At 32.1% G+C, this 26,389-nt stretch overlaps 1 protein-coding gene across 1 annotated transcript; it reads right to left on the bottom strand.

Moving 5' to 3' along the window:
• Positions 1 to 1,203: 1,203 nt before the first annotated feature.
• Positions 1,204 to 26,389, bottom strand: LOC148617729 (Y+L amino acid transporter 2-like). The gene is made up of 10 exons (XM_088585255.1): positions 25,680 to 26,389; positions 22,284 to 22,409; positions 20,405 to 20,504; positions 16,043 to 16,087; positions 8,116 to 8,239; positions 6,056 to 6,159; positions 5,017 to 5,113; positions 4,250 to 4,399; positions 3,645 to 3,822; positions 1,204 to 3,016 (listed from the first exon to the last, which is right to left on the bottom strand). Exons 1-10 carry the CDS (start codon positions 26,158 to 26,160, stop codon positions 2,952 to 2,954), a joined length of 1,470 nt encoding a protein of 489 aa, XP_088441381.1. The 5' UTR covers positions 26,161 to 26,389; the 3' UTR covers positions 1,204 to 2,951.

Raw genomic sequence — 26,389 nt, 5'->3', positions numbered from 1 at the left:
AAATATTGCTTATTCTGAACAGTTACCTTGTAAAACATAACAATGCTCACAGAATTAAAAGTATTCACAAGTTACTCTTTATGAATTACCACACCAAACACTCAGACCACACAACATACACTTATCCAGGTTAATAACGACATGTAACATGTATACCAATTTCAAATAGTCCACCAAGGTATTACACCCTGACATACCCAGGCAAAAATATTTCATGTGATTTTCACATGAATTTCACATAATTTTAACCTGAATTGAGCAAATAAATTTTGTGAGAGTTCACATGAAATTCATATAATGTTCACATGAAATTTGTTTCTGAATTTCATGTGAAGTTTGCGTAAATTTCATGTGAATTTCAATTAAAATGAATTTCGTATAAAAAATATTTGCTTTGCCTGTGTATCACATAAAAAATATACATCACAAAATGATGAATAAAATGATTTTATGAAAAAATGTACATATTTGATCAAAATGCAAAGATAATTTTGGTCAAGATATGTGAACAAGTTACTGGCTATGATGTTTCAATAATGCAGTTGTAACTTTTTGCATGGAAAACAAAAAAAAACAGCTGATATTACAGAAGCCACCGTTAATTTATTAAATAATTGGTGTTGTACCAAATGATCATTTTAACACTTATTTTATGAGTAATAAATTATATCAAGTAATAGTCAGCCTAAGAAATATACAAAATTAGAATTATGTGATTCATTTGAAAGAAACAAAATGGTTGCATATCTTTATTCAAGCTCAATGCAGCGGAAGACGTACATTTCCTCTCTTACTAACTGCTGCAGACAGGCCTTTTGAAATTCTCAGGTGTTATTTAAATTGAACGTCATCTGACAATCGGATTATGTTGCAAAAAATCATTCAATTTTTCCAGACTGCAAGATTCTTGCATTTTCTGAGAGGGCTGGCTGCAGCCTCTGGAGGGAATTTCGAACGTCATATGCTGTTCAGAACTTAACATCTATTTTAAGATAGCTTCGAGAGAATGTGATGGCAAAATCATTTACTTCCCTTAGGAAGATAATGAATATTTCATTGATTTCCCCAACTAGGAAAAAGGAGAAGAGATCTTTATCTCATTCACTACTGATAAATTGAAAATAAAAATATATGATCTCTCCATCCATAAATCACCCCTTGTATAATTCTTAGTAGGAATGTTGCTCTAAAGCAAAAAATGAAAAACATTAACCATGTATTACTAATAGGTACTTATTGTTTCACACAAAATATCTACATATATCTTCTTGCGTAAGTAAAGCAGAACAATTAAAAATAAAATATTGCACAACAAATTTGTTCAGAGACTACAAGAAATTTCACAACAAGCCATTTTGATTTCCAAGTCAAGTCAAAATTAAACTCATTAATTCTGGACAAAACCAGTGCCTGAGTAATACGATATAAAAAGATAACATTTGCAGTCGTCGATCCAGAGAATCACTTAATGGGCCCACAAAAAAAATCCTTTTGAAAAACACATTTTAATTCACATTTAAACAAATAAGCTATTTTCAAAAATTTTACACAGGGGGGAAGGGCTGGATCTGCCTATGCATTTTGGAAAATATACAGTGGACATTATGGTTTTTGTTATCTACAAAACATTCTACAAAACAAACAAGTGTGCTAATTATTTGCTGTTTTGAAAATTGAAAGATGAATTGATATTTGGGAATGGACTAACACTGTATCCCACAATTTGGGAATGGACTAACACTGCATCCCCCAATTTGGGAATGGACTAACACTGTATCCCCCAATTTTGATCAACCATGAAAACTGTGAAAATACATGCAAGTACTTTGCATTAAAAAATAATATGTTTACAACATTTACAAACATGAATTCATATTTCTTAAATTATCTGTTCAAATATTGTTCTTGATACAAACACAGTTATTGCCAACTGTTTTACTATCATACAATATGTAAATAAGTCCAAAAATATTGGTAAAGTAATATCACTGATGTTACAACAGTTGTCTACTTCTACAATTTTTGATTACATTGCCTGTACAATATTAACCAAAACAAAACCTTAATATAAAGGGTCTGGACGTTCCTGAGATGTATAAGGAACACATCACTGGTTCTAGTGATTAAAACCTGAAGCATTTGCATAGCTAGAGGCAGACAGAAAATATGTACAGAGACCATCATTACCCCCTCTCCTCATTTCTCAAGAGTTTTAACTTTCTTTGCAACTAGCTATACTGCTATGAAATATGAAAAAATCAAAATTTTATGGGAGAATTATTTGATTTTTAGTCAATAATGATATTCATACTTTTAGCACCCTAGCAACTACATCATTACTAGAGAAAAATACTGTAAAACACAGCAATTATATACCTGTTAACCCTCCAACATTAGGGGAAGACTCCCACAAAATCAATGTAAAATTCAGAATCTCCCAACATAAAAATGTAAGATTTGTCGGAGGTTAATGGTTAAAGTTACTATATTTTTCTGGGAAAAATTCTAAACAGTTTTTGCATAAAAAATTTGTTTTTGACTAAAAATCTCCCACATGAGTGTCGGCGGGGAAGAATCTTCTACATGAGTGTTGGTAGGGGAGAATCTCCCACATGACAGTATTGGTGGGGGAGAATCTCCCACATGACAGTGTTGGTGGGGGTTAACAAGTATGACACTAGCTTATATAAAATGATAACAAACTTCCTATTACAATATAAAAACAAGAACACAATTCATTCATATCAATATCAAAAAGTCACTGAATGTTCGAAAATATCATACATTTAAGTTGTAGGCCATTCATTAAAAAAAAATCACCAAAAACTTCAAAAATTATCTTCACAGTATTGCATACACTAATATATGTGAAAAGATTTATAAATCTATATGAAATGATTTGAACAGATACATGCTTTGAAATGCATCCAAAGAACAGATAGGTATTAATCTCAGTCCTCTTTTAATTCTTCACGAACACTGACGAATACTTTCTGTGACATTACTGAAAATTTGTCTGAAAAAAAAATTCTACATGAATTAGTAGGGCTTTAGATAATTATGAAGCATGTTAAACATGGTAAATATTACAGATTTCTTTTAAACTGAAAACATGTTATTTAGAAAAACTTTTGGGCTGTGCAGTGTTCTTCTTTGGCTTATTGAGGAAACGTTATCTAAAATGTCTTTAAAGGTCTAACCTGAGGCTAACTTTTGATGACCTTTTAAATATTATCATGCTACAGGATATCAAAGCATCCTTATGCTTTTGAAACATTCCAACAGATGAATCATTGACTACTACAGTCATGATCCTATGCAATCGGTGCAGTATGACCCTATGCAATCAGTGCCGTACATCAAAACATTGATAAGGAATAAGTAAAGTAAATTAAAAATTTATTGCAAGCAAATATTATTGCAATATTGAGAAAAATTGTATTAAATTTTCAAATCTAACTTTATACATAGCAGTTTTTTCATTAAATTTTTAAATTTACAGTATATGTTTTTGAGTCATTCAATGAACACATAATTTTTCAACAAGAAATAGATTTATTCTTATGTTTGTTTTTTTTTGTTATAGCTGTACATTTGTATTTCTAAATCAACGAAATAGCATGGCTCCTTAAACATTGACTTACCATATAAATCCATAAACGCTCTAGGTTTACGCTGCCACATAACACCCAGAATATAAACTGGTATCCCTGATGCTACCACTGCCATACCCATAAAACATTCTTTAGGACTATCAAACAGTGGAACAATTAACAGGAAGGCACAGATAATGAGGAAAAATACTGGAAATGCCAAGTGGACCTGAAAAGGAATCAATCATATTGTTAAATGCACACCCAAAGAGCGAGACTTGTATTTTTTCCCATGTAATCTATTTGATTTCTTTTTGCATATTAGTGAATATTTCATTAAATATTAACTTTTTACACACATGTAGTGAATGAGAAAGTAGGCATAGCGTCTCCTAGCAACATGGGAGATACAACTGGTGGATCAAAAAGTTTATAGTAGAGAAAAATGGGGGGGGGTGTCTTATCCAGAAATTAATAAAAAACAAAGACTCTCACTTACTTATTTTGCCAAAATTGTACCCCAATTTAACAATATTCTGAACAAAAATGTAAATGGGGCTGTGTAACCTCTTGAACACTCCTCATTAATGTGCCACTGGTGTACACATCTTTAATAACCTAATACAAGTAAGGGAACTTACACATAATGTACTTACCTTGATAGGCCGTTCCAGTTTTGGATGTGTATATCTCATATATAACAAGCCACAGATACTCAAAGTGATGAAAGCTGTCTCCACAAAACTTGCATAGTTAATAAGTTCATATATGTTGGTGGACGTAAGATAAACAAGAGACATGAGACACTGAAATGGAAAAGTATAAAATATTTAAGGATTGATTTAGGTGGATGGCTTGAAAAAGGAATCATTATGCTTTTAAAAAAGTACCATTACATTCACTTTAGGAAAACCAATGAAAACTAAATTCAGGGAACTTTTGAAAACATTAAAACATTTAAAATATTAAATCATTACATATTCTAAGTGAAGCACTATTAAAAGTAAATCAAGAAATTACCGGTAAGTTAAAAAAGAACTTTAAGTAAACATTACAATACTACTAAAGAATCATTTTATTTTTATTTCTTCATAAATAGTGCCTAATCAATAAATTTAGACAGCCTTGAAAAATGTAAGTCAATTTTTCCAGTCACCAGTGACTTTTTAACCTACCAGAATTTATGCAGTTTTTTTTAGTGTTTTACCATTGCAATTTTACGAAATTTAAATTTAATGAGCAATGCAGCAAAGGGTGGCTATATTCAATAAGAGATCGAAAAGTCAGAGTGGAGAAACCAAATACCTAGAACTTGTAATTATTCATACCTGGTCAAATACATTTCAAGCACACCCTACGACCTTCAACTAAACAGAGTTACACTCATGTCTATTTATAGAATTATTTTTGATATAGTACTTACACCGAAAACTAATGAGGGTGTAGGAGTGAAGTTACTGATGTTGATTGTTGCCAGGAAACCAGGTAAATGTCCTTCTCTTGCACCGACAAAAAATAACCTAAAAATAGAGAGATGGTGAATTATGCATTATGTAAACAAAAAATTAACCCTAAAATAGAAAGATGGTGAATTATGCATTCTGTAAACAAAAAATTAACCTTAAAATAGAAAGATGGTAAATCATTATGCAATACATAAACAAAAGATGCTTAATCAAGTTTCATTGGTACAACTGACAGTTATACTTCCTTATGTTTCACTTTGCAGGACAAACTTTGAATTAAGTTGCATGTAGGTTATCAACAAATTGATCAGTGAGGAGATACATATACTTTAGAAAACCATTCTGAATAGGAATTATACATAAATATTATAATATACATTTTCATTAGCAATTAAAATCATGTAAAGTGGTTACTAAGCTACAGGTGTAAGCAGATCACCGCTCAATCAAACAAAATGTTATAATATTGCATAAGTGTTAAATACAATTTCAGAATCGGGAAGGAAAAAAAACGTGTGGCTGCAGTAAGTACATGTTTGAGTCAAATTTTAATAATGGGTAAACAACCTTTTTGCCAGTTCAAAAATAAAAACAATGAGTGTCTCAGATTTACACTTAAGGGGAAAAAAAACATATTTTTTCAGTGTAAAATAGTTCCCACAAATTTACACTTGAGGAAGAAATGCATATTTTTTTCAGTTTTAACGTAGTTCCCACAGATTTACATGAGGAAGAAATGCATATTTTTTTCAGTTTCAATGTAGTTCCCACAGATTTACACGAGGAAAAAATGCATATTTTTTTCAGTTTTAATGTAGTTCCCACAAATTTACACTTGAGGAAAAAATGCACATTTCTTTCAGTTTTATCATGTTACAACAGAACGACTCTGCTGGCATTTTGGCAATAGATATTTTGTCACAAATATCTTATAACAAATGTACTGCATAAGTGGAGACTCTTTCTAAGTCTATAGTAGTGGATGAGACACTGTACCTGGCTGAGGTAAATATAGCACCATTAAGACCACCAAATGTAGAACAGGCCACAAATACAGGCATAATCCAGGACATCACTCCTAATGTATTGTTGGCAAAAGTCTGAAATCAAAAATGACATATACATGTAAATCAAAACTAAAACAGGCTTTTCTATATACTGGTACATTCTAAATCAATGGTGTTCTATATATCTGTTTTTATGTATTTTTGCACAATTTTTTTTTTTCGTAGTGGATAAACAACATTTAAGTTTCAGTCCCTGTAAGAATCAGGCAGTCAGTGAAACATGGTATCAAAAAAACCATCAGTCCCTGTAAGAATCAGACAGTCACTGAAACATGGTATGGAAAAATCCATCATTTTGATAGTGTAATTTGCACCGTCAGAATCAAGGAAAACGGAAAAGACTTTCCATATCATGCTAGACCACTGAGTTGCAATATCATTGAAATGCATTGAAAATGAACATTTCAAGGGTAAATAAGTCCGTCAAAAACCTCATTATTCTAAAATTCTATTGAAAAATTTAAATGAGTAAATCCAATGATGAAGCATCTTTGAGTGATATTATATTGTCAGATCGGTGGGGTTTTGACAAACATGTTTCTGATTTTTTCCACTTTGCCTGATACTTACAAACACTTACACTTAAAAATATTAAGATTTTCTTATACATTTGTATTCCTTTTCAATTCCACCAGGTAAACTAGATTTGGGAAAAAAATAAGGATCTGAGGAAATTTTTCACACTTTTAGGAGAACTGGGTCTTAGCCTCACCTAAAAATGTTATGAAAGTTTGCTATATTAGTGAGATTTTAAATAGATTAATTGATTGATTGTTGGAGTTAAACATCCAAGCAGCAATATTTCAGCTATATTCAGATGATGAACATGAAATGGATGATAAAATGAACATGAAATGATGATGAAATAAAAAATGGATGGGACAAAAGGGCAACAGGGTCGACAAATTTAGATTGCCACTAGAAAAAGAGAGGGATGGGTAGGGTCGGCCAATTTAGCCTCATGTGGCGTAGCGCAAAGGTTCCAACTCCTATCGAATACCACAGCAGGGTTCTTTAACGTGTGAGGAACGTGGCATCATTCCCAACATGGCCTTAAATAAAAATTTATTGCTGGACTTTACAGAAAATTGTTTACATGCAAATAATATCTTTTGCAGATGTTACATGAAAAGTTTATTCCATAATTCAACATTTATGAGAATTTCATATAATTTGCAGTGTTTAGTTTGATTTACAATAAGTTCATAATCACATGAACAGATTTTTCCACCGGACAGAAGTTACCATGGCACTTGTTTAAAAAAAGGACATTATTCTTTGAAACAAAATTATATGAAGGTTAAAAAATTATGTAAAACTAAAAAAAAAAAAAGATAAATGTTAGTTCATATTAAAAACATTTTGATAAATTCCAGATGTAAAAGTTGGGCTTAATTAACATTGTTTGTCTTATAAGATTATGTTATGTTTGTAGATTCAGCCCCAGGTTACCTAAATTACTTAATTTCTCCTAAAACAGAGGAAGAATGTTTTGTCTTCTAGTGAATTAAGTAATATACATTTGTTGTTTTAATATCATTCCATATTTCTTTTGTATTTAATACCCCTGCTTCTAATAGAGAAATGGACTTTTCTGGCTTCACTTTTTCTAATTGCCAATTTGGTCATATTTTTCTCATTTTGATCTTAAGAGTAAAATGAATTAGTATTTTGTATGGTCATTGTACAATTAAATACAAAATAACACAGCAGGCCTGGCAGGGCGAGATGTGATGTTCTGTTGAGTTTTCCACATGTTCTGTTTATCAGCAATGATGTAGTTGACGTAACGTTACGTTGTCATGAAATTACAGATATTTTTCAGTATAACTGCAGTGACTGAGAAATGAATTATCAGGCAGTAAGAACAATGAAAACTGGATAAATTTGATGAATACCTTGATAATCAAACATTACCTCTAGGATTGTACTAGGGTACAGAAAATTCAAGTGGAACTTGTGAACATGATCTTCTTACAATGTACCTACCACAGCAGTAGCATTGGAATCCAACATGACTGCAGGTGTAAGGACAGCAAAATATGCTATGTTAGCCAACAGATAGATGATAGTCACTAATGGGATTGATATGCCGATTGCTCTTGGTAAATTTCTGAAAAGAAAAGAAGGTTTAAAATAAGAAATCTAAATCTTTAGAAGAAGGTCCAGTGTATACTAAGCAGGTTTTGCGTGAATAAATTGCACACTTTAAAGTATACATGTACCTTAAGGTATTCAAAAATTAAAAGCGTACATGTAGGGACAAAACATGAAAATACATATACAAGCATTCTATGAGTATAAGCAACATGTTATGTAAGCGATTATATATTCTAGACTTTTAAGAAATTTTAGGGTTTTTTTTGTTTGTCTGTTTTTTGTTTTTTTGGGGGGTGTCCCACTTCTAATTTATGTTTCATAAACAATTCAAACACTGTATTTTGATACAGTTGCTTCCTATTTCAAGAGACTTAAAACTTATAGCAATGTACACCATACTAAAGACAAACAAAATATAACAGTATCAAATTAATGAAATGACAGTAAACCTTTGTATTCTGTTCATTGCCCTATATCAGGCCTGTATTCCATTCACTGCCCTATATTAGGCCTGTATTCCGTTCATTGCCCTATATCAGGCCTGTATTCCATTCATTGCACTATATCAGGCCTAATATTTTTCATCATTTTATCAAATAATCAGATTGATAAGAAAAAAAGAATTCTCTACAATCGACTACTTTATGTTCAAAGGTGACTGACTTAGATATCAGTACAAAGATAAACACTACACCTGGACAATAGCAGTGAATTAAGTACTGCTCCATCTAAGAACTGGGCAAAATGTATACAAGGTGTGGCACATGAAGGGAAAATATGCAGAGATTTTATTGCATTAATCAATTAATTATACCTGATAATCACCAGAAATAAACATCAAAGTGTTTGTAAAATTTGCCTTTTAAAAAAATTGATAGATCAAATTTAGTTGAAATGCACTATGGAAAAATGGCTGGAAAATTTTCCTGCACTCTTTCCCTATACACGTATAAGCAGTCAAGAAATATCTACATCACAGACCCTTCAGGATAAACTTTAATAGTTTTTTGGTTGTTTTCTAGAGGCACTGAATATATTTTAGGCAAAAGTGAATAAATTGGGAAAAATGATGTGCCACTCATTGCCTGATTCTTACACAGAATGGTCCTTAAAGTTGACTATACACACATGAACATAGTACATGTACATGTAGTAATTAAACAACACATGAACATGACTCCTGTCATGGTACATGTACATGTAGGTAGGTAATTGTTTTGAGATGCAAGTTACTGATATTTTATATGGCTACCATTCAAGTCATTACTATGAATAAGCATCAAAATTCCTAAACGCAGGAATCTAAATTGTTTGATTATTCATACAATGAAATTTAGTATTTAATATTGAAATACAAGAAATACTTGCAGATCTTTTAGGAGACCACTATTTGATATTCAGGGGTTCCAGGCTTGGGAGATTTCTTCAGATCAATATATTTATAATAACCATGTCCATGTTTAATTTTTTTTATTGTTCAAACAAATTTTAAATATCAAATCAAATTATTTTTTTCTATTTATATGAAACCATAATGTTCAGATCAGAGTGATTAGAAAGGATCAAAATACTTTTCTTCACCAACTTCAAGATCAAAAAAATTATTTCCAAAATGGTTTGTGTAAAATATAAAAAAAAAAATTTTCCTCAAAATCAAATAATCACTCCCTTATTTCCTGCTTTTTTCTAGTTTATGCACCCTGTGCAGATCCGGGTGTCAAAAGAATAGGCCTGCAGCAGCACTAAGCTTGTCGTAAAAGGCGACTAAATAGTGCTCAGACACCAAGCCGGGGGCTAGGCGCTCTGCCCACAGAGTAACTGGGTTGTGTGCCCCAGGTGGTGGAATGGGGTACCCCTGGCGTATTACATGCTGGGGTTGTCAGGCTATAATACGGAAAACCTGACCGCAAGCCATAGTGGTGCAACATGTTGGGAAAGAAGCCACGTTCCTCGCATGTTAAAGAACCCTACTGTGGTATTCGATAGTAGGAACCTTTGCGCTCTGCCACAGGAGGCTAAATTGCCTGACCCTACCCCTCCTTCCCTTTTATCTTGTGGCAATCAAAAATTTATCAACCCTAATATCCTTGTGTCCCATCCCTTTTTTCATTTCATTGTCATCATTTTATCATCCATTTCATGTTCATCGCCTGAATATAGCTGCAATATTGCTTCTCGGGCATTAAATTCCAACAATCAATCAATCAATCAAGTTTACACTGGATTTTAAAAAAAAATTGGTAAATTGTTACAACTACACAAAAAACCCTTACAAGTACCTTTCAAAACAAAAACAAACTCACATGTCACAGACACATAAAACTACTTTGAACTGATAAAGTGATAATCGGGTTCAATTACTTAAATAAATACGTTCCTTTAAGTAGTCATAATGAAAATTGTTTCTTTACAAATAGGGCTAAGACCAAAGGAAATTGAAGATTAGCAAACATTTACAACATGTGGTAAAGGTCATTCTATATACCATTTCAACAGTATTGATAAATTGTTTACTTAAGATATAATGATTTTAGTACATAAAGAACAATGTAAACAAATACCCAAACAAAGAGAAAGGCTAAATGTTTCTAAACATAAGTTGAACTTTTAACTTTTGAAATTGACTAAAAAATGTGTTTACAAACAAGTGACAATATATTGGTTAAAATTGACTAACATATAATTGAGAGACTTCAGGAATTATTCAGGAGTAAATTTTCCAACAAAAAAATGAGAAAATAGTTGATTAAGGTTGTTGTCTTGTAATTATGTAACATTTCTTTAATGAAAAATGGTTTCTTTCATAATGTATATAATTTTTTTGCAAAATATGTACATTGAAAAATTACATCAAATTTAAAGAGCAATCAAGGGAACCAAGGTTATAGCGGTAATCAAAAGAATGTAATCCAGGGACAAAGACCAGACATGGAAAACAGACACACACAACAAAGAACATAAAGTAACTAAAATCATACATACAAAGTAACAAAAGTAAATGAGCAACTCGGACTCCACTAAAAACTGGGAGCATGGACCAGGTGCACAGGTAGGGTAAGCGTCCTCTGCTTTTCTAGAAACACCCGCCGAGTTGCTCATAAAAAGTCAAGTCCGAGGTAGACAAACGAGGAAAGGTAAACCATGACCCGCTGAATAAATCAGTTTTCATGGTGCTGATGGATACATCATAACAATCCACGAGTTCATGATGACGACCATAAAACTTCTGTAGTGATGACTTCAATCTTGTAACAACATAACCCTGTTCCAGAACCCTATTTGTTAGACTTCTAGTGCGATACAAAAAGTCTACGTAGTTTCGGCAAGCTCTGGCATAACGTATGAGTTGTGATATGAACACTCCATACGCAGGAGCCGAAGGAATGTTGCCACATACGAAAGGAAAGTTGACAATTCTGAATGAAAAGTCATCACGTTTGTCGTAAAGTTTGGTCAATAGTTTTCCTTTACCATCGATTTCTAAGTGTAGGTCAAGATATGAGGCTAATTTCACAGTGTTTGTAGTATCCTTTATCTCAAGTTCTTTTGGGTAGATGCGATGTATCAAATCCCTGAAATTAGGATTGTTTAAAGATAATACGTCATCTATATAGCAGAAACTGAGATTGAAGGATCTAGCCAAACGATATTCTTTCTTTCCGATCAAATCAGCTATAAAGTCAGCCTCATAAGAGTGAAGAAATAGGTCAGCAAGTAAAGGAGCACAATTTGTTCCCATTGGAATGCCGACGGTTTGTTGAAAAACACGTCCACCACACTGGACAAATATGTTGTCGATTAAAAATTCCATCATTTTGTAAACATCTTCCTCTGTATATTTGGAAGATGATTTGGAATTATTTCTTACAAAGTATGAGGAATCTCTACCAAGAACTATATAATTGTATCTAGGTGTACCATCTTTTTTGGAAAAACAACCATGTATAATGTTTTTAAGTCGGGATTTTAACTGAGTATGGGGAATAGAAGTATAAAGTGTTGAAAAATCATAGGTTTTAATGCTATTATATTCAGATAATAGTCTTGAACTGATTGTCTCCAAAAGATCTTTCGAATTTTTCAGGATCCACATTGAATTAATACCACTATGGGAGTAACAAGTGTTGTGGTAGGACTGCAGACCCTCTTTGACAGTTGTGAGTATAGAAGTTAAAAGTTTTGAAAAAGGTTTGGTGGTACATTTTGCAGATCCACCTATGAAACGTTGTTTGTATGGATTCTTGTGAAGTTAAGGAATCCAGTACATAGACGGTAAATCACAATCATTGTCCTTGGTAGAGAGACCAAAAGAGGATAGCACAGATTTATGGTTTTCCACAATCTCTTCTTTGGAGAGAGTGGTAGCAGTATAGGTCTTATCACTGCTATTATTTTCTACGTCAACCTCTGATAATAAACATTGGATATAAAACGTTTTGCAGACAAAAACAATGTTTTTTTGGGCTTTGTCTGCTGGTACGACAACATATCTGTCATGTATAGTAGACAATGTTTTTGCTACATCGGGGTCTTTGAAAACTGATGTAGCCTTGGCACTCATTGACCTACTTAAAACTTTCATTTGTTTCAAAATTAAAGATCTCACGGCCTTTAACCACTCTGACAGAGAATCAATGTCTTCTTGTTCTCGTTTTATCCATTTTCTTGCATAGTCCTCGACGGCATCCATAAGAACTTTAAAGTTATAATTCCAATTTATGGAACGTGGTTCACAGCACTTGGGACCTTTAGAAAGGATATTGCGTAGAGATTCGTTTTCGATAATGGTTAAATCTCCCGTAACGATGTGACCAGAAGGACCATATTTGAATGGAGAGCATTAAGTTATCTTTTATTTAAAATATCAGCTAAAACGTAGTCAAATAACTGAAAAAGGCATTTCAGAATATTAAGTTGGTAATTTAACCAAAAACCACAAAAAAAACCAAAACAGATCACATTTCTGAAATTTTGTTTTACTTAATTTGTTTTTCTCTGTTATATGAGTAAATTATTCATGTTTAGTGCAGAAATACAAGCCTAAATAAATTGCTTCAGCCCTCAACCTAACAATGAACACAACAGCAAACATGAGCAGTAAATCATAAATTCATTTGTTGTTCTTTATTGTGCTAAATCATTCTGAAATTCTTGTGCTTAAGTGCTCCAAACGTCTATGCTCGAACATCCATAGGCATATCACTTTGGGTCAATGAAATTAAAACTATAGATGTATCGATTGTTCCATTTAGTCACTGCATGTATGCTAACAGCTCTCCATTGCTGTTCTAAGGACCTTTCTGATAAGCCAATCAAATTTCATCTTTCATGATTTTCAAAGCATTATTCAAAGAGAAAAACCTGAGGATTCTGAAATGGTCATCCGAACAGAAAGTTGAATGGAGTGCTGAATGAAACAATTGACTGAGCTAATTTTAATTAGATTGACTTAAGGGTAACATGTATATTTTTCACAGTAATCAGAAAAAAAACGTCTTACAATAGATACTGATGTAGTAAGCACTGAAAACACATAAAACATTGCATCAACTGTTGATTTGTGTTACAGTCCAACCTCGATGTGTCAAACTTGGAAGAGTTGAAATCTCAGATAACTCAAACTAATTTCAAAATCCTAGCAAAACTTCCCTTACTTCAATACAATTTTACCTCGGATGAATCGAAATCTCAGATGACCTGAGGTTTTCCATCTGTCCCTTTAACAGGACTTCGAGGTTAATTAACCCATATGTCTCGAAGTCAAATAATTGCTTTATTACAAACCATGATCGAAGTGTGTTTTTACTACGATTAGCATTGCTTTTGAAATAATTTGTTGACACTCGTTATTGCTTGATTAATCCACAATAACGCATGCTGTGAAAAGAAACAAACTTTGTTGATCACACGTCGGTATTCATACTAACAGTGATATCGGATATTTTGATAAAAATCTTTAAAAAATACTTATGAATTATATTGGTACATGTATCTGAATATTTAATTAGACATCAAACAGATGGTAATAATAACATGTATTTCAACAACTCCATTCGTTTCGCTAGTGAATCTGAAATTTCATTGTAGTAATGTAGAGCACATTTTTGACGAATTTCCAGCATGTTATGAACTTAAGACGTTTTCGACATATAAAAATAAAAAGGAAATTTCTCTTAAGCACATGATGCTGTTCAGTATTTAAAACATGAAAAACAACACACAAAAATATCTTCCAATATGAAACGCAAGTAATCGCGAAGAACCCTGTAAAGTTAAGAACATGAACATGTACAAACAAAAATAAGGATGTAAATGTAAATCTTCGACCAAACTATTTCTGGATTATACTCGACCTCGGATGACTCGAACCTCGGATAACTCTAACATTTTTGCATGGTCCCTACAACTTTCACTTAATGAGGTTCGACTGTACTTGGTTTTACTTGAGTAGTACTACAGCCAAGAATCATGCAAAATGTGATTCATGGGTGAAAAGACTACAAATCTTTATTTTTGATATTTTGTTTGAATTGCCATAGTAAACAGAAATTAACATTGGGTTTTTCATGTAACCCATATTAAGAGATAAAAATTATATAGAATGCACTGTAGATTTCAAAACTAAGGGAGATAACTCTGTAAACGACATTCAAATACAACAGAATGTATTGGATTTTCAATGATGATTATTTTCTAATAGCAGACAGATTGAAATAAATAATTACAAATTCTATAATATACACTCATAAAACAACTTAATTACAAAATAAAAATATGAAGCCTTTTATGGAGTGTATCACATTTTCCACATTTTGCATGATTCTTACAGACTACTACTTAATCCAAAATAACCGTAATATCATTTATAATTATACATGTACTCTAAACATACCATGAAGGCAATTTTTTATTCATACATGGACAGATATACATAATATCCTATAAGAGCTCTTCTTTACAAACATGATAAGATTACTGTAGTGTAAAGCCTTTTCAAATAAATGGATACGCATCTTCCAATTCTCATAAAAGAGAAATGATGAATTTGAAAATACCTCAATTTTTTTTTTTTTTTAAATTTCAAGTTTTATCATGTTGAATTTTATTGCTCAATTTGAAATGAAATCATTTTTTAAAATCCAAACTTATATCTCAGAAGGATATCTCCTCAAAATTTTCATAGTAAATTTCAGCGTTCTAGCTGGGATCTGAAAGCAGTGGGGCACAGGATAAGTGCGCTTAAGCTGGTTATGTGCTTGCCCTCAGACTGTCAAATTGTTTAAATATACCAACTACTAGGTATAATGACACTTGCAGGAAAAAGCATATTATTTCAAATGTTTTTGACATCAAAATTATGATTAGGGATACAGGGGCATTCAAGGAGGGTGCAGGGGCATAGGTTTCAAAAGGTGTGCAGCAGTACCCCTCCACTTTTACCTAGTATATATAGCGCTTGAACGAAAAAGGAAAATATCTGCAAAGTTTGTTTAATATGTAAATGGTGTGGATGTTTGGTCTGTTTAACGAAACTTCATCAGGGCACTTCAAAATTTTGAAGAGGAACATATGGGCAATCAGAGAGGGCAGAAGAACATACATGTTAGTCTCAAAGTGTGGGCAACAGTGCCCCTACATTTTACCTAGTGAGGACATTGCAAACATTAGGATACTGCAAAATTGAAACAGAAGTGAAGCTTTGTCATATTTACAGTTAAAACTATTAGTGAATTTTGGTTTTAAACTTTTCTAAAATTCAAAAAGTATTTAGAAAATTCTACATCACTGGTAACATGTACAAGTACAAGATACTTACTTATAAGGATCTTTTAATTCTTCTGTAACGAAGTTCAAATAGTTCCTGAAAAAAATATGTATCACAGGTATTTCTGGGTTACATTTTAAAAGTAGTAAAAAAATTAATACAGATTTCCACTTGAAATGATTTATGCAAAGCTATACAGGAAAATGAATATGGCATTGGCCTAGGTAGGTGTGACATGCAAGACTTCAACCTGAAATCTGTTATAAGCATTTGAAAAGCTGTACTCCGAGGTAAAGCTAAATCTGTATGGTACATCATTCTGACCCCCAAAGAACCCTACATATCAATATTCAAATAAACAAGAGGAGAGTTGCAGGGGCAGAAGAAATTCAGACTATACCATTTCCTCAACCATTTTTTTCATGTAAAGAAAAGAAACAACTATCCTTTTCTGAACAGTCCTATTGTTTCAAACTGGTAACACCCTCATCTAAAAAATCAACATTGGATGACTTAACTCTATCCTTTTCAGAAATCATATGAATGGAAATAAATCATTCAAAATTATGTTTTTTGTGAAGATAAGAAACAGAGGCTTTTCATTTCGCACCTGCAGTATTTTCTAAAGCTGAACCTATTTCTGGACAACCTGGATAATTAAATCCCTTAGATGTGTAGCATTTGAATTGCTAGTAGAATTATTATGCAAATTATAGGAAAATGAGAAAATGCAAAGATAGAAAAAAAATTATGCATTATCTGAATTATCATTATGAACTCATTTCAGGACACTTGATGGTCAGAATATGCTATACACTAACAGTGAAACCTGTCTAAACTGAATCCTGAATAAACTGAAAACCAGTCTAAACTGAACTCTGAATAGACTGAAAACCTGTCTAAACTAGACATCTTATCAAACCTGTTTATATCAGTTTACATGTATCTGTAACCAAACACTTGTTCATATGGCAAGCCAAAGTAGACAAAAATCAATATTTTGTAATATTAGAAAATGAATTTTTAATATTACACATCTTGTAATATTAGAAAATGCTCAATTTTGTCCACTTTGGCTTGCCATTTGTTTACACCAAACCAATTACAAAGACAGGTTTCACTGTATATAGTAAAAACAAACATTGATAAGGGAAAGAATGTCTATAACAAAACATCAAAGACAATCCTCAACTCATAAATCTTTATTTTAAGATCAAAACAAGTGATTATACCATTTAAAACTTTAAGCAGCAAAGATTCAGTTTCCTTAAGCTAATGATATTGACACAAAAGTTTATCATCGAAAATGTACTTTGCAAGGAGAGATATTTTGCAAAAACAACTTATGCATAATTAATGAACAGCACCTTTGGATATATATTTTGGTATAAAAATGTATGACAAAACTAAATAAAGTTATGACAATTTAAGAAATAAATCAAAGAAACTATTTTACCATTGTTTTACCACAGGCTGGCCATTTATGAAGCAGTGTCTTACTCTGAGCATCAGCAAGGGGTTACCGGTAAATAATGACATAAATGGCCAGTCCGTAGTAAAAGAAAGATAAAATGGAGTTTCCATGATTTATTTTGATTCTAATAGGACTAGTTTCTTCACATTTTTTATAAGACACAGCCTAATATATTGTACGAAATGTTGATCATGTGTTTATCCCTTTTTTAACATGGCTGTGATCTTAAGAGCTTTGAAGCATGCCATATAAGAATTGATTTTAAAATCATTAATGTTCTTTCTTGTGCAGTAGTATTCCATCTTCCCACATGCATTTGGTGTTTGCAGATTTATTTTTTAGCTGGTTTTTATTAGTTCAGTGATTTTATTATTTATCTTCACTTGCACTTACTTAATTTCAATTGTATCAATTTCCTTTTATGTTCACTTATGATTATTAAATTTACTGATTTTGACCAGTGACAACTCTATGCTTCCCATTTGTGTTGAAATGTATACCAGAATGTTCATTATTTCTGCTTTGAAATCTGGTTTAACCCACCATTTCTATTGGAACTGCCTGTATCAAGTCAGAACCATTGCAGAGGTTTTCCAACATTCCAGTTTTTTCCCTGATATTGCATGTTGTTATACAGACTTGCCTAAATTTATCAGTTTGGTCATAACTTTATTACTCTTCATTTGCTAAAAATACCTGTAAGTGTAGCAATCATCAGGAAGCACCAGTTTGGTTGTTAATGTGGAAAAGTTCTTAAGCACATGTAAAGAAAGTTTTCAAATCATTATAATTTTTTTTTCTATGAAGACAGATTAGGCTTCAAATAGCAGTCTTTTTAAGAATTATGCAAATTTTGTAAAATGTGATACACCCCAAAAAAGGCTACACACCTTTATTTTTGTTATTAAGATGCTTATAGGTCTATATAATGAAATGAATTATTGTTCATTCTAATCTGTCTGCTGTTATGAGTTAATTCACATTGAAAATCCAATTGTTTCTATTGTATTTTAGTGTCATTTATTTAGTTTTCTCCCTTAATTTTAAATTCTACAGTTCATTCTTTCTAATTTTTATCCCTTATGAACAAGGATTCTATGAAGAGCCACACATAATTATCTATTACTTAAGCATTTTAAACAAAATATCAAAAATACAAATATGTAGGCTTTCCAACCATGTATCATATTTTGCAAGATCCTTAGCTTGACTGCATCTTAAATTCTGAACTCTCAGTATGTGATTTGTACCAAAGCATATAAAGCAGATGCATGTTTTTTTTTTCTTTCCTATAGTTAATAAAATTAAATAGGTTTGACATGAACACTAGCCTATTACCTCAAGACCGGTGAATTCAAAAAGGTAAAGTATCCAAGAATAATCAAGGGAACCAAGATTCTTGTGAAAATGAAAAGAATGTAATCCACGGACAAATACCAGACACACACAACAAAGAACATAAACCAAAATAATACATACAAAGTAAATGAGCAACTCTGACTCCACTAATAAACAGCTGCACTTTAAGCGCACGATACACCCGTTGCCCTTTTAACTTGTCCTTATGCTTTTATTGAATTTATGTGATCAACTAGAAATACTGTAAATACCCCCAAAAAATGTAAATTAAAAATGCACAAAAAATTTGGCACTATCAAGGCTTCCTCAATTTAAACTAAGTTTGTTGTCTTGTTTCACCCATACATTTCTATCTTGTTTAAAACACACTTTTCTGACAAGGTTACCAAGTACCTTTTATATTTATTAGTCGATCATCATAACAAAAGGTCTGTTTTCAACATTTTTTTCAACGAATAAAATTTTCTTGGCTGTTTCTGGTAAAACCTCATAACATGGAAACGTAAAATTTGACATTTATACAAATCAGAAAGGAGCTTACTTCAATAGATATGATCAATGCACCACAGTTTCATAAAAGTCCTTGACAGAAATAAAATACCTGTTTCTGGAGTAATACTTTATTATTTTATGCAGATGAAAGTGACAGTCTAGAGCTGAAAACCTGCTTTATACATGCATCAAGAGTGAATCTTGGTACATGCATGTATGTCATGAATATTGAGAAGTTATTTTGATAAATTGACTAAGACAATTCATCAGTAGACTTAAAACCATCATAATTTTGGCACCCTTTGGCTATAATTTCTGAAAATTGGTGACAAAAAATGGCAGCTGGCGATTTTACTGGTGACAGAATTTTGAAGTGTTTTTTAATAATTGTGTGAAAACTTGAAAATCACCCTTTTTTAAGTACAAAAATTCATAACACAAAAACAAAAAATCTGAAATTTATAAAAATTGAAAGGGAGCTTATGTCAATAGACATGAACAATTCACCAAAGTTTCATAAAAGTTGGTGAAAGTGTTTTTGAGTTATTGTCCAAAAACTTGGAAATCCCCCCTTTTTTAAGGATAAAAAATCATAACACGGAAACGAAAAGTCTGAAATTTATAAAAATCGAAAGGGAACTTATGTCAATAGATATGAACAATTCACCAAAGTTTCATTAAAGTTGGTGAAAGTGTTTTTGAGTTATTGTCCGAAGTGTGGACGATGGACGAACGGACAACAGTATACCATAGTACATCCCGCCTTTGAAGGGCGTATAAAAACCGAGAGCTTGGACCAGGTCCCTCAGTAGGGTAAGCATCCTCTCTTCCTAGAAACACCTGAGGAGTTACTCATAAAAGTCAAGTCCAGGATAGATTATAACAACCACAAAACTTCTGTGGTGATGACTTAATCTTTATAAATAATCCTTAAGGACAAACTTTAGGACAGTAATTTTGCACAGAACCGATTTTTTTTCTCATCTAAAACAACTGGACTGGTGAGCCAATTACTAGTACATAGTGTCAAACCCCAAAATATTTGGCATAGATTCAAGTTACATGGTAACAAAATTTTAAAACCTTACCATCCAGCATAAGAATATAACCCTGAGTAGAAAGCTAAGGCAAATTTTCCTGGCGATGTCGTTGAATTTTCAAATGGGTCCTCATAACTCTCTCTGTCACCTACATGTACAGAAAAAGTAATTACACATATAAAATTTAAATGGTTCAATTAGATGATTTTTAAAACAAAATTGTACATTGTATATGCAGTACCCATAAATAATCACAAACCCACAAATAATGCACATAATGAAATAAATGGGTTCTTTCCATGTAAAGACTGACCAGCCTTACCCATTGAGAAATTTAAGTCAAGGAAGACTGTATATTCTGATGATACATGTATATACATTGTACATTCAAGGAAGCCAGAGGTCTTGAAATTAGTTATCACCCACTTTTTGTGTGGGTTATCAGAACTTTAGTTTTTTTCTTTATTTAACTACACATGACATTGAATTATATGCATTCAATTAATCAGAATTTAAACTGTGGACTTCCAAGCAAATAATTCAAAACCAGGAGCTACAATATAAAACTAATGATTATCTTCTATTACAACTGCATGATAAACTTGATGGAGGCACTTTTCATATTTATTGGCAGACAAAATGCATTAACCTTCATTTTCCCATGTTTGATGTCTTGGAAAGGAAGTTGTTTTTATCATACTACATGTAATATATTTTTGTTAAATTTAGACTTCAAAAACGTAGTTAATAGGATGAAATTAAATATCTAGTAATCAGCCCTTGACACAAAACTAAATCTAAATGCTATGACATTATTACTCTCTTACTGGTAGACCTGTTATGACATGTATAGATGACCTATCTCGTAACATGTATGCAATGTCTACATGGGATCTTTTGACATTAAAAACTGCACTCAAAATGTATTAGAATTCCATGCATTTTTTTCTACAATCTGACACACTGACATCCACTCCCATAACAAGAGAATCCAGGGGTAACAGAAAATCGTATCAATACATGAACTGTGATACATTAATCAATCAGTCCATGTACGTTAGAGATGTTATATGAGAGAATTCAATTTTTTTTTTAAGAGCCCTTAACCCTCAATGAAGTACAGTATTCCTCAAGTAACAATTCTGTATTGAATACCTTTCAGTCATGGTACATAAAAAATGTTATTGCGAGTGCAGAATAAAGACAGTTTGATTATTTAGATGGCCAAAAAACCTACATGTATATTTCTAACACAGTCCATGTATTTCTGTGTAAGTACAAAATGTATCACTACGTGCCGAAAGTCTGGCTTATTACTGATACAAGTACTCTGTTATCATAACAACCTCTGAAAGATGATCAAGGACTGAAGATATGATGTGATAACAACAATGCATCTTGACTTTGACAATGTGAGATTTCAGGTTTATAGTCATGATACAGGCATGAACATACAAGTGACGATTTTTTAACCTTACACCATGGCATCAAAAAACAACAATCAAAACTTTTTGATGTACATTACCAGAGCCTTTTTATACTGAGGGTTTCATTTATACATTGTCAAAATGTTACTGTAATACAGGAAATTTATAATTTATAGTAAGTCTGATTTTGACTGAATTCCTGTTAATTCAGGGTAATGTTAACACAAGTAACTGAAGTTTGACATTTCTTAATACTTATGCCTACACTTTTTTATTGTTTCAATATGATATCTGTTTAGATTTAAGAAGCCTAAATGAATGATTATAGAAATGTGTCATTTGGCCAGTGCACTAAAATTATTGGCAATTTTGTTTGCTGAAAACAAATAAAATGAATATAGAAAAATTGCTTAAGTGTCTAGTCATAACTAACAGAAGTTTTTATCAATGCTGCATAAATGTGCATGTACTTAACAATGAACAATTGTACATGTACTTACCAATAAATAAGTAGACAATTCCTATAATAATAATCATTATTAATGCTATGATTTTTGTGGCTGTGAAGATGTCCTGGACCCGGGCTGCTGATTTCACATTTTTACAGTTGATATAAGTTAGTATTGCTACAATAAGAAAGAACACAAAAACAATAATTAAACCAAGTATAATTCATAAAGACAGAATTAGTGTAATCTCTGAATCATTCCATAATACACTGCATAATTCAAATTAGCCCACAAAAAATGCATACTTGCAACCATGGAGTGTACACATACCAATAATTATATTATAAATTGAGAATACTATTATTAACATACATGTACATGTATTCCATAAATTCATTTATATTTAACTTTTGCTGTATAATATTTTTTGCACATAGTCAAGAATTTTGGTACCCCAACAATGAAAGCATTATAATCACCAATTCATTACAAATTCCTGCACATTAACAATGAAATGACTTGTTTCCTATCACAATTTGTGCCCTGTGCAGCTCCGGCCTGCAGCAGCGCTAAGCTAGACTTAAAAGGCGACTTATTAGAGGAACCATTGGGCTCCTACACGGTAGAATAAATTGCCTGACCCTACCCACCTCTCCCAATTTCCAGTGGCAATCAAAATTTGTCAACTCCATTATCCATGTGTCCAGTCCCATTTTTCATTTCATCATAATTTCATGTTCATTTTATCATCCATTTCATGTTATCACCTGAACTTACATGTAGCTGAAATATTGCTGCTCAGGTGTTAAACCCAAACAATAAATCAATCAATCACAATTTGCATCACTTATTAGTTATAAATAAATCAACACTAGAGTCAATAACATATCTTGTCCTCCTTCCTGAGATTTACATGTACATGCATCCTAGCAATATATATGTACATGTACATTTGCTAAAAATACATATATTCATATAGTTACCATCTGCTCAATGGATGTATTGTATTTGTATTAAAATGCCTCTACATGCATTACACATGTACATGTACAGAACGTGCACATTTTCTTTTTCATTTTTTGTTGTTGCTTCACAATGAACAAATATGAAAAATGTATGATTGCCAAAATGATGGAGGAAGACATGTTATCAACATATATGTTTATTGTACAATGTACATGTACATTGGATCTAGAAATTCCTCTATGGCCCTGCAGCATGCTTTTATTTTCTAGCACCATCACTGAGATTCACAGTGCCCTAAAGAAAAGTTTGGAATAAACTTATACTTAATATCCTAGGCTAAATTTCACTTGCCTTGGGTGACAGCAAATGAGGATCTTAAGAGCCCATCATGAATTTGTACAATAAAACCAAACTTTATAAAATGAGTTCGTCCTAAATTGCTGGTTCTGTTTATCATGCTTATTTTTGGCACATAAATATTTGTCTGGGTGTTGAAGTGTTGGCTCAAGTTGCCTAAAATACGTGTACACTGTACATTTAATACAAAGTTTTCTGTGCCCACATTTGTACAATAATCCGTTCCATTCAACATCTGAGTTACATGTACAATCTAAGAATTATTGATGAACCTATTGTTTCCTGAGATGAGTATTTTGGCATGCACCTTATCACACAAAAATTTAGTCCCAAGGCCCTAGGGGTACATGTATTTTCAACACAAGTAATCAACACCGATAAATTCTGATCCCTGCTGACTTAAAAGAAACCAGATGTCAGCAGAATCAAACTGAGTTGGCAATAAACTAAATTAGTATACAGTGTACAAACTATTGCTTGAAGGGATTACATCACTGGGGCTTTCCCAGTTGGTGACCCTGGAAATTTGTCAATCTAAGATATGACAATTAATAGTGACATCAGTTTTTTTTTTTTCATATTAAAAGTTAATGAAAGAAAAAATCACCTTAAAAGTACAGTACAGGTCTTACATATACAAATGTATGTGGTGCCATATTTCAGATAATTACATGTACATGTACTTGTGTACAGAAACTCTTGACCATACAATTTTCTTAAAATGTACATGTTCATTGTATACAACATTTACAAATATACATGCACATGGTACAATGTACATACAAAGTTCGTGAATTAGTTTTAATGGTACCATGGGATTTCTATCTTAATGTAAATGATCTTATTGAAATAGAAAATTATAACATGTCTTGTTTTCTTTTGCCAAATCCCATTTTGCATGTAATACACAATAAAATGTACTTGTACACATGTGCATACAAATGAACATTTGTATAACAACAGTACAGAGTGAAATGGTTGTAGGTTGTGGGTTCCTTATATTGTTTTTAAGGCTTTAAAAAATTACCCACCGCCCAATTTTTTTTTGTATCTACTTAGTTCCCGAATGACTTTTGACATTTTTTACAAGCACAATTAAAGTCTAAATGGGTCTCTAAAATAAACAAGTCAGAAGCCTTTGAAACAATAAAAAAAACAGTTTTATCTACACATGTACATTATTTTTGTACCTATGTTTTGAATTGACTATAATTTTTTAAAGAATGTTAGTGGAACAGATATTTTTTGCCTTATCTCAAGGGAGACAAATTCTTGAAGTTAACAAAAAAAAGAAAATTCATTACTACAGGAACATTTTGTACATGTACATGTGCAAGTAATTATAAAAAATGTCATAACTTCAACCGAGGAACAATGATGCTGTACTTTTTACAATAAATGTTAATACAGAGAAGCAGTACATTACATGTAATTTATTGTCATTGTAATACATTTTATTCATGAACATGTATACATTGTACAATAAAATTGTGAATGTGTTCACAAATAAAAAACATTGTGCCAAAATTTCATACATGTACATGATATACAAATATAATTTATAATACAATGACAAGCAATGGCAATGCAATTTCTGTAATGTTAAAATACAACAACATTGTATCCAGTATAAAAATAAATTTAAAAATAACTTTGAAAAGTAAATCTTCAATTACTTGTTGTACATTATTGTATTAGGGCTTCAAAGGTTCGTGTTTAAATTGTATTACATGCATTAGGATTGTTTACAATTTATTTACAGGAGCAAAAAAGAAAATATTGGGTTAAGTATTCATCAGGTTATCCTATCACTGTATTTACAAGCTTAGCAACCTTTTGATTTTCAGTGGGAGACCGTAGATTTTTTCAAAAGAAAAATGTTTAGAAATTTAGAAAAAAAATAATTGGTCTTCTGCAATGTGAAAATAAAATAGATTGTTTAACTCTTAGCTTTTACTAGTTTTAACCATATATTTGAAGGAAAAAATAGTTTTTGACTTGACATGAAATAAAAAAAAATAATTACAAGGTACTTGCAAAAGGCAATAAAAAAGGAAGAGTGTCTCAGAAAAATTCCATACCCCCATAATCAAATGTCTTACAATGTGAGTTTTTTATACTTACTTATGCACAATGCTGCTAGCAGTCTAATTGCTGATTCTGGAGGTCCGCCTTCACATGGAAATACTGGCTCTAACACATAAGCTGCAAAAGTTAAGGCACCAATGGCATTGCCACAAGGGATGATCACAACCAAAGCAACCCACAAATATAGGAATGCAGGAAAGTGTCCAAATGATTCTCCAATGTAAGCATAGTCAGAGCCTGATTTTACAATCATTGTACCAAGTTCAGCATAACAGATGGCCCCAACCAGTGATATAAGGCCACAAACCAGCCATACAATGAGTGACATCCCAACTGAACCAGATTCCATGAGAACTCCTTTGGGAGAAATAAAAATCCCACTCCCAATAATGACACCGACGATGATAGCAACTCCATTGTGCAGACCCAATTCTTTCTTCAGTTTAATCGCACTACCATCACTACTACCAGTAGAAACTGAGTCCGATTTATCAACTAATTTACAGTTGTTTGACATATTAACTACTAACACGTGCAATTAGGTTTCCCCTTCTCTGTTTACCTCGTTTTATCTCAAAACGAAAAGCTAGCAATAGTTTTTTCACAGTCTCGTATGTCCTCAATCAATTAATTTGATCACAAAGTTTAGTTAAAAGTTGTTTATAGCGTTTTTCGCTTCCGACTGTACACTCGGCGCGGGAGATGATGAAACTAAAGCCTATAGAGAGACCATGCTTCCGCTGTAT

This window comes from Perna viridis, chromosome 5 (assembly GCF_037379345.1).
Source record: "Perna viridis isolate PV_CMFRI_1.1 ecotype Kerala chromosome 5, ASM3737934v1, whole genome shotgun sequence".
NCBI classification, from domain to species: Eukaryota; Metazoa; Mollusca; class Bivalvia; order Mytilida; family Mytilidae; genus Perna; species Perna viridis.
This window is presented reverse-complemented; position numbering and strand designations above follow the sequence as displayed.

What these genes read in the sequence shown, in the direction of transcription:
- LOC148617729 (XM_088585255.1), bottom strand. Translation starts at nt 26,160, where the DNA reads ATGTCAAACAACTGTAAATTAGTTGATAAATCGGACTCAGTTTCTACT. An exon ending in CACCCTCATTAGTTTTCGGT is followed by an intron (nt 4,400 to 5,016) that starts GTAAGTACTATA and finishes TTTCCATTTCAG; the next exon opens with TGTCTCATGTCTCTTGTTTA. An exon ending in AGCGTTTATGGATTTATATG is followed by an intron (nt 3,017 to 3,644) that starts GTAAGTCAATGT and finishes TTTTTTTTTCAG; the next exon opens with ACAAATTTTCAGTAATGTCA.